Source organism: Papaver somniferum, chromosome 11 (assembly GCF_003573695.1).
Source record: "Papaver somniferum cultivar HN1 chromosome 11, ASM357369v1, whole genome shotgun sequence".
In the NCBI taxonomy this organism is placed as follows: domain Eukaryota; kingdom Viridiplantae; phylum Streptophyta; class Magnoliopsida; order Ranunculales; family Papaveraceae; genus Papaver; species Papaver somniferum.
Genome location: NC_039368.1, coordinates 28,673,277 through 28,683,117, shown reverse-complemented (window position 1 = coordinate 28,683,117; position 9,841 = coordinate 28,673,277). Strand labels below are relative to the sequence as shown.

General features: G+C 36.5%; 1 protein-coding gene across 1 annotated transcript; it reads right to left on the bottom strand.

Moving 5' to 3' along the window:
* Window positions 1-7,696: 7,696 nt before the first annotated feature.
* On the bottom strand, window positions 7,697-8,472 carry LOC113320489. Its single transcript, XM_026568395.1, has 2 exons — window positions 8,023-8,472; window positions 7,697-7,895 (listed from the first exon to the last, which is right to left on the bottom strand). Exons 1-2 carry the CDS (start codon window positions 8,432-8,434, stop codon window positions 7,861-7,863), a joined length of 447 nt encoding a protein of 148 aa, XP_026424180.1. The 5' UTR covers window positions 8,435-8,472; the 3' UTR covers window positions 7,697-7,860.
* Window positions 8,473-9,841: the final 1,369 nt, after the last annotated feature.

The following is a 9,841-nucleotide window of genomic DNA, read 5'->3' as shown; positions in this document are numbered from 1 at the left end:
CTTTCAATCAACTCCGTAGCTTGGGCCACCGTCTTGTTCACTAGTGCACCACCACCCGCAGCGTCAAGAAGATACCGATCACTTGATTGGAGACCTTCATAAAAGTATTGTACTATCACCACGTCACTAAATTGGTGGTGAGGGAAGCTTGCCACCAATCTCTTGTATCGTTCCCAACATTCATACAATGACTCCCCATCGCTTTGTTGTATACCACAGATCTCCTTACGAATTTGGGTAGCTTTTGAAACAGGAAAATATCTCTCTAAAAGGAGATTCTTCAACCCGTTCCATGTTGTAACACTCCCGGAAGGCAAGTAATACAACCACTCCTCAGCATTATCCTCCAAAGAGAATGGAAAAGCTTTTAACATCGCTCCATCCGCATTAGTCTCCGGTGGAAGCATAGCCATGATAACGTTGTGGAAATCCATGAGATGCTTGTTTGAATCCTCATTTACCATGCCATGGAACTTCGGTAACTCTCTAATGAACCCCGGTTTGATCTCGAAGGTTGAGTTTTTTTGAATACACCACCACTGTGCATCAAGCCTATGAGAAGACAAGTCCTTGAGTGTACGATTTGCATCACCCATTGTTTCTTCTTCTTCAACTAGTGGTTCTTCTACGAAGGGAACCTCTTGTTCTTCTTCTTGATGAAGAATTTCGTTTTCTACCCCTAACTCTTGTTCTTTCGTTGTATCTTGCCTTGGTTGGAGTATTGTGCCTCTTCGAGTAGCTATCCTGCACCTTGCGTTGTTCCAATCTTTAGAAGCCAGGGATTAGGTACGTGAAAACAGTTCTCGCAAACAAGTGAGAAACAAGCCAAGTAACGATAAACAAAGATAAAAGTAGAAATAGTAAAAATAAGAAACTAAAACTAACTAACAAGCCGTATGCCTCCCCGGCAGCGGCGCCAAAATTTGATTGATGTCGTATGCGTCAAAAATAATTTCACTTTCTCACAGCAACTAGATGTAAATATAGTATGTGATAACAAAGAGTTCGTTCCCACACAGAGGCTTTTGTTGTTAAACAATTTCAGTTTCTTAGTAACCAAGGGGGGTTGTTGATTTTATCAAAGCAATAAAAATGAATTGAAAGCAAATGAAATAAATGGAATAACCACTAAGGAGGAGATATTGATCATGAGATAGTATCATTCACAAACAAATATTTTCATCAATGACTAGAATTGATATTTTAATCTCTCATTTATTAAAATTCCTAGGATACCTTGATCGCAAGAATATCCCGCTAATTCCCTGATTTCATCACAACCACATTAAAAGATGCATATGTGAATTCTACCTAGAAAGCAACCTAAAGTGTAAAAGCACAATTAAGTTTAACTCCCTAAGAGCAATAAGTTTTATGGAATAAGACTAATCAAAGCAACCGAACGTGTAAAAGAACTAATTCGATTTAACTAAGGTTATGATTCATATGTGACTAGTAGGATATATCACTACAAGCACTACTCACATTTATGCTACTTGTAATCAGGAATTTATCACTTTTTCGTATAATAAAACCTAATCTAGCAATAGAAATGAAGACCAATCTAATTGATTCCGGACTCAATCAAACTAGCACTCAAATCATGCAACAATATTAACAATGAATCATAAACAATAAAGTTAAGACAAAACTAATCCATTGATTTAAATATCATGCTTGAGAAATCAACTTTTATCCCATAACCAATAATAGTTGTTTAGCTACTCATAGCTTTTGAGTTCATCATAATCAATAAAAATGAAGAAGATGAAAAATAAATGAAAGCAAACCCTAGTCGCCGCTCTCTCCAAAAACTCCAAGTAGTAGTAAATACGTTCGTGATTAAAAGAAATAGAAACTTTTTCCTTTTGTAGCTCTCCTTGTTTCCAAAATTAGATCTAGTCTTCTAAGTCCATTGGATAAATATCCACCAAGCCCATATGTGAGAAAAACCCACGTAGAAAATATGGCCAAAAAGTATCGCCAGAAGTTCCAGAAAGTGGCCGGAACTTGGTCGGAAGAGTTACCAGAAAACATCTCAGGTGATCGGTAAAGTCCACCCGGTCACCGGTCATAGCATCAGTCAACATGGTCAAGCTCAGAGAGTCACACTGAGTCAAATATGAGTCAGATCAGCTAACTCATCTGAGTGGCCTGAGTTGGTATTGGCCAAGGCCATTGCACACAATCATTGTGCAGCAGCATTACACATCCAGCCATTCTGTAACAACATATGATCTGCATTTTTCATTCTTCACTGCTGCAACTCAACTCAAACTATCCCTTGCAGCATATCATAACCTGTAATCAACTCCAACACAGCACTTGCTTCACTGCAATCTCAGCTGCAAACAACCAACTGCAACCTCCTCCTGTTCAGCTCATTCAGTCATTCAGCTGCAATGTCATCTCTACTCCCTTGCAATAACAGCTGCTCCATTCTCTACAGTCCTGCCATTTCAACTTGCAGCTCAACTCAAAACCAGTTCAGTTCAGTCCCCTTGCAGCTCACACCTCAAGCAGCAACACCAATTCCCATTATTTGTAGCTCTATCTCAATCCATATCAGTTCACCTGCTGTTGCAGTCATACATTCAATTCCATTCTGCAACTCAAGCTAGAGCTAACACCATCAGACCTGCTCACATATCATCACATTGCAGTAGCAATTTCAACATCAAACCCTTGTATTCAACATCAATACCAGCTGCAATTTCCACCGGGATTAATTCCTTTTCCATCTCAGTTCCGTTGAATGCACTCATGGGACAGATTCCTGCGAACTCAACTTCCATTCCACAGTAGCAACATCTTCCAGCTGATTGTAACTCCAATCACAGACCCATCTCTGTAATTCATCTTCAGCTACAACTCTGCGCATACACAAAACCATCTGTCTCATTGCTGTATCATCTTAGTCAGTTAACTAACCCATTTCAGCAATACTGCGATAACAGCACCAACAAACCAACCATCTGCATTTGCACTTACACAAAGTACTTCTCGAGCCCTTCTCCATTTCAGTCACAGCTTCACAACCGCCACAACAACTTCCCACTTCTTCCAACATAAGAACCCTAATTTTAGTTCACCACCAAATACAAACAAAACCCCCATGTATGCTTCTCCCTCAATCAAACCTGGTTTCAAGATCATTGTAACCAGCTGCATCTCGTGTTTACACCGCAGCCACTTCTTTGCCTTCTTCCACTGGTTTCTCTCGGCTTCAATCTTTGCAAATATCAAAACCCATAAACTTCAATTGCTTTCAGTAATCATAAGATTCATAACCCTGGTAAATCTCCAACTTTGTCTTGCTGTGGTTCAATTTAGAGTGAAACCCAAAACTCTTCATCAAACCCTAACTTCATTCATTCATCAATTTCTCTATCACCAGCAACAAAACAAAAAACATATCTAAATATGAGGATAACCCAAGCTTCAACAATCCTTGAATCAATCATCAACATCACCAGATTATGAAATTGATCTGTAACAGAAAACTCACAGCACAAACCCATATTTATGTTGATTAACATCGATCTCTAATTCTTCACTGTGAATTTTTCTTCATCATCTCCTTGAATATCTTGATTACACCATTAACATCTCTGAATCTCTCATTCCCTCTGATTCTCATGGTTTCCTTCTCTCAATTTCATGGCAGCAGCCGCAACTTCTCTCATTTATCCGACAGCAGGAGGAACAAATGATAAGAGAAATAAACCTTCTCTGAATTCCAGGGTTGTGTAGGAAGTGTACTTGATATTGGCATCCAGTACATTAGTATGAGGGTCATCTTAGCTTGCTTGGCTTGTCAGTTTCATCTTACCGACAGCCCATTCGCTTTCTTGCTCAACAGTCAGTTGTAGAGAACTGACAGTCACCTCCTCCCGCAACTTAGCCTGCTCCCTTGTGAATTGACCTTTCGCCCTTTACGCTCCAAATGGACAATTTCTCCTTCTTTTTCTCCAAGTGAATCCAAAGTACCTAAACACTCGAAAGTAAACATAAGATATGGAATTCACAAGAATAATAGCAAAGAAAGCATAAATACTAGACATGAAATTAGGTGTTTTACAACACCTATCACAATATTCATTAATTAAATTTCTAAAAAATATACTATTTTCACCACAATATTCTATTACTTCAATTCACGGCTTTTCTCAGCTGAATTCCATGGATTAGTAATAAGTATGCATCTTTCAGGCATATGGGCCACCGTCGAGTAAGCCCCGAGAAAATGGTTTGGGTGTACTTTGTAATAAGGCACAAACGGGGACTATGGACGAATTATGATATAGAGAGCTAATCAAAAAAGGAAAAGGAAAATAAAAATAAATACAAAAAGAGATGCGGGACCAGGCCCACCGGGCGGCCATGCCGTGGCCGGTCCCGCACCTCTCTACTTCATTTATTTTACATTATTATTATTCTATAGTTCATGACTCCCTCAATCGAGCAAATCCTCGGTTTTCCATATTTTTTTTACATATTGCTCAATTCTAGCCTACAAATCAAATGGTCTCTTGACTAATTAATATGTCTTTTTTACCGGTAAATATTAAAATATCATTATATTAATATTTAAAATATTAGACGTTCAAGCAAGAATCCTACTTGCTCATTCAAGCAAAATTGAGAGTTTCAGTCAAGATCAAATTCTTCTGAAAATATTGGATGATCGACCAATGGGATATTGATGCTCAGTGAAATTGGACAAATTAATATAAAATTATTTCGTCTAGCAATTAAAATATTGGTAGCAAAACCGAACATTACATATTTAATTAAAATATTGATAGATGGATCAATATGAAAGTTACTGGTGCTTAGACCTAATTAGAATTATGCTTTGCAGAACATCAAGAAACCCTAATTTGGCAAGCGATGGATCAAGGAGATGGAAGACTGACCAATGGGTAGAGATACCGGTCAACCAATGGATATGAAGGCCGGCCATTGGTGATGGTAGGTCCTGATAGGCGTCATATGGATGATTCTCCAATTGGTGTAAAGAGGATATACAAAAAATAGATGCAGGGAATTAATTAGATGATTAATCAGTACATGTGATGAACCGGCCATGGTGGCAAGAGGGAACGACCAAGACAGTCCATGGTAGTGCACGGGCCACCATATTGACGGTCATCCATTCCTGGGAATTTTGGTTTTTTTTGTGGTCCTCCGAACATTATTTTTATATTTTCAGAAGAGTTTGATCTTGACTGAAAACTCTTGATTTTGCTCTGATGAGGAAGTAGGATTTTGTTTTAAAGACCAATATTTGAAATTATTAAAATATTAATACTTAGAGATATTATATTGTGTAAAAACCTAATGGTTGCGGGGTCACTTGCTTTGTAGATCATATGATGAATTGAGCAATATTTGACAGGATATGAAAAATCAAGGAAGTTGATCTAATGAGGGAGTCTTTGATTAAGGGAATAATAATATAATAAATAAAAAGTGAACGCTCTCATCTTATTTTTTTTATTATTATTACTATTTTTTCCTTTCTCTCCTTTTTGATGAGTCTTCCACATCCTCGTTTGTCCATGGTTTTGGGTGTTTGTTTGAGCATTATTATTACATACACCCACGCCATTTTCTCGGGGCTTACTCGACGGTGACTGGTATGCCCGAAAGGCGAATATTCATTAGTAATGCATATGATTCAACTGAAAAAAGCTATGAATTGAAGTAATAAAAGATTTTGGGGAAAATAAATATTTTCTAGGAATTCAGTGGCTGAATGTAGCGATAGACTTTATTTATAAGTTGTTCTATACTAATAGGCAATTTATCTAGAAGCATTATATTCATTCAAGAACAGGTACATGATAGAAGTAGTACCGTACCTGTTTTGAATAATACAACCAACACTAGTGACACCCTAAAGACATTATTGCTTTATACTAGTGGTCAATTCGTCTAGGAGTTATCCAATCATTCTCGATTTTATACAGAAGCGGATACTGAGTTATAGAGTATATATGATGAAATATGTAGAAATATCAAAAGTTCATCAGAGAGACTCTAATATTTTTGTTACATATTTATGCTCTGAATAAGTTACATGATTGATCGGAGATCATCGTGAAAAGAGATTTCGTACCTAAATTATAAAATATGAATCTTGTATATTCGTCTGAACCCGGATCAGAGATATACAAAACTATGATTTAACAATTTAACCTTCGTCAAAGATCCACCTTCCACAAACTCAAATGTTTGAAATTTCGGCCTTGTAATATGGGATTGTGGAGAGAAAGACTCGAGAATCTAAGATCCAACTAAAATGAAATTAAACTTTAATTTTCACTGGTTTATAAAAATGAGGGAATTGAAAACTTAAATTTTGTTTTCAAGATCGTTAAAATATCTTTTCTAAATCCATTATACAAATAGTAGACTAGTCGGGGTTAATATTTTAGTTCACTCATAATACTATATTTATCCGAAAGAGGTTGAGTGAATATTGTTGGATATTTTCAAAACATATGCATTTTATTGCCGCTACGATGGGCGATCCCATGGGGTGCCATCCCCCCAGGTTTATGGTCAACCTGCCCTAGGTCAAGAAGGCAGGGTTCTAGCAGAGTGCGAGACATCATCTCGTGAAAGTAGTCATGATGTTTCTCATTCAAACACATCAACAAAAAAAAAACTTACTGTTTACTTTCTCTTCTAATAGGATTATCATAGACCTTTTATACAGTGTGTTCTTGGTCGGATCAAGGAAATACATACAATCCTTGAATTCGATTACGGTGTTAGAGATTCTTTGAATCATGAAGGCATAATTCATTGACCTGTTACACTCGCCAATTATCTGAAAAAGGTCAAATTCTTGTTCCAAAGAGTCGAACGATCCCTGAAGTCAAGGGTACACCATGCTATGTGTATTTTTCATCCTCTAGTTTAACTTAATTTTTCCCTTAAAATACGTGCTAAAAATATAGTACTGCTTATAGTGTCCCCAAATGAGTACGAATCAAATTTAACTAAAACTTATATTTTGTATTTTAAGATTAATTGAAAGGAAAAACCGTAATAAAAAAAATAAATAATCAGAAACCAGTACCAAAGATTGAGAACTTATCCATGTGCTGGAGTTGGGAATATGTAACCAGATGAATATATTAAACGCTTGTCGTATAAGGTAGTGAATTTACCCATAACAAGTCCACTATACCTCGTTAATATCGACTAAAATTACAACTTAGATAGTATCGGTGACTCCTTTCGTTAATGTACAACACAAAGAAAACTCCCAATTATTAGAAACATCCTAAACATGATATTATTAAAAAAAAAATAAAAATCTTAATGCCTTAATTATTTTATCGTAGAAATTTGTATCATCATCCAGTAGATTTATCATTGTACTACACATCGACTTAAAGTCTAAATTATAGTATAAAACTACTTTAGTAGAATTACTAATGAAAATTACCAATGAGTTCCAATCATCCAATCACTCAACAGGTGAAATATGTTCCCAACTTAATTATTAAATTCTTTCTTACAAACTTAATTATTTTATATAGTTTTTGTGAATGTACTGACTATGAGTTTCAAATTCAGGTCATCCAATAACTTTATCAATAACATCAGTATTGGCTTCAAATCTGAATTACAATGTAATTTAGAATTTGGAGATCGTAGAAGTGGTAGAAAATAGAAGTGGTAGAAAACTTGTAGAATTACCAATAAGTTGCAATATCCAAACGAAATCATTCATTCACTCAAACATCGAAATTATTAATTGATGGAAGTACATGACCAGATTGATACAATAACAATCAGAATATTAGAAATTCTCCATCTTATTTATCTTGGGTTCCTCTCTTAGTTTCTTTTCATGGCTGGAGGAATACTCACACCTGCAACGGCACAAAGTAATTCCAACATATAGGACCAAAACACATCACATAGATATAATAAAATCTTCTACAGTAAAAAAAAAAAGTAATTATAAAGATCAAAATATTTACAATTATGAGTACTTACTTCCACATTTGGTTCCACGGGGAAGATCCTTGTGACAAAATTGAGCAACATAAATCACTTTCTCAATGCTAACAACTTGCTCGATCTCAGGAGTAATTTGTTTACAGACACAAGGAATATCAGCTTTCTGAATAACATCGCAACATCCTTGAGTTGGCGGTATCTTTGGTCCTGACTTGAAAACAAAAGGAGCACATTGAGCGACCAGTCCCTGGACATCAACATCACATCCATCAGCTAAAACTCCAAGGGATTCCATGTGATTAGCATTTTCGGTATTACAAACTCCAATAGTACTGTTACACAATGCTCTAACTCCAGTTCTACTGTCATCTGAAACTCCATTAGTACTGTTACACAATAAAACGACTACCAAGATTGCAAAACCTAGAAACCCGACCTTGGATGCCATATTCTTTCTCTTACTGGATTATGATGATTTACTCTATATTTCTTTTTGAGTTTGTAGGTTTTGCAATACATCTACTACAGTATATATAGGAAATGAAGGCTCAGAGGGCGATACTTCCAAGGCATGTAATTCCATTAATTGGATTCATAAATGGTACCTGCTATTAATTCAAAAGATATGGATTTTATTGGTAATAAATTTTGAAATTAAGAATCAATTGTAAATTTGTAATTTGTTTTCTGGTATTCCCGATGTTCTGGCTAAACTTACGTTTTAGTAATCATGACGTTCCATGAATGGCAAAACGTATGCGCGTCGATCAATAAAAAGATTACCATAAGATAACCTTTCTTAACTCATGGGTATGTAATAACAATAATGGGTATTTTCGGTTCCGGTCATCAAATTTCAAGGGTACTGCACCAAATGTAAATAGTAATTAATTATTTTCTTTTACCATGCATCGACCGAGTGCTCTGTTGATCAGTCTAACATCAAGCAGCACCCAAATGGCTAATGATTTTAAATCTATCCCTATTTTGCAGGAGACGGTAAGGATTGCGAGCAGGTGCATCATTAGCTGTTGACCCAAAGCAGGCTGAAGTGATTGAGAAGCAGTATTATGTGCAATGAGGAATGGATGGAAAAAGCTACATCTGTAAGGGGACTGCTTAAATGTAATAGCTGTGCTTAATGGGAAATCCACTGCACTAGTCTATGATGCACTAGTTATTCTTAATTCTTTTGATATCTGGATATGTACTTATGCACACAGGGATGCGGCTTAGCCAACTCTTTCGTTTAGTTTGCAAGAAATCATTTTGTTTGTTTCAATTGGTTTAATAATGGGCCTGACTTGGATTATCTCGGATACAGCAGGACAAAAATAGTATGTAATAGATACTTCCTTTCCTATTAAAACAATAAAAATAAATAAAAGTTAGATGACCTCTAGGTTCAAATTTTTGGAGAAGATGATGAACAATTTGGAGATTGCCAAGTATATCAATGAGCAATATCGAAAAATGAATTGTGCAGGAAGACATATTTGTGGCCGGCTGGCCGTTAGAGCTTGGGAGTAGAAGAAGAGCCAATCAAACAAAAACCATCGGGTAGACCGATAACTAAAAAGTCGTTTAGAGAAACCGTGAAAGCGGCCAAGGGTTGCAAAAGTGACCCGTAACGTCATGAGTATGGCGGAATATACGGAGTATGAGAACTCTTTCCTCCCCAAGGCAAGGGGTCGGCCAAAAAAGCAAGATTTGACCCAAAGTGAAATAGAAGTGAAACAAAAAGGCAGACATGGATGTTGTAGAGCATGTAGTCGGTACTCAGCAAAGCCAAACGAGCGGAATGGTGACGCTAAGAGGAATAAAGGGTAATCCGCGCACCCCAAGAGATTCCCAA

Coding starts and splice junctions, on each gene's coding strand:
- LOC113320489 (XM_026568395.1), bottom strand. CDS start 8,434: ATGGCATCCAAGGTCGGGTTTCTAGGTTTTGCAATCTTGGTAGTCGTT. Junction 7,896..8,022: donor CCGTGGAACCAAATGTGGAA/GTAAGTACTCAT, acceptor GTGCCGTTGCAG/GTGTGAGTATTCCTCCAGCC.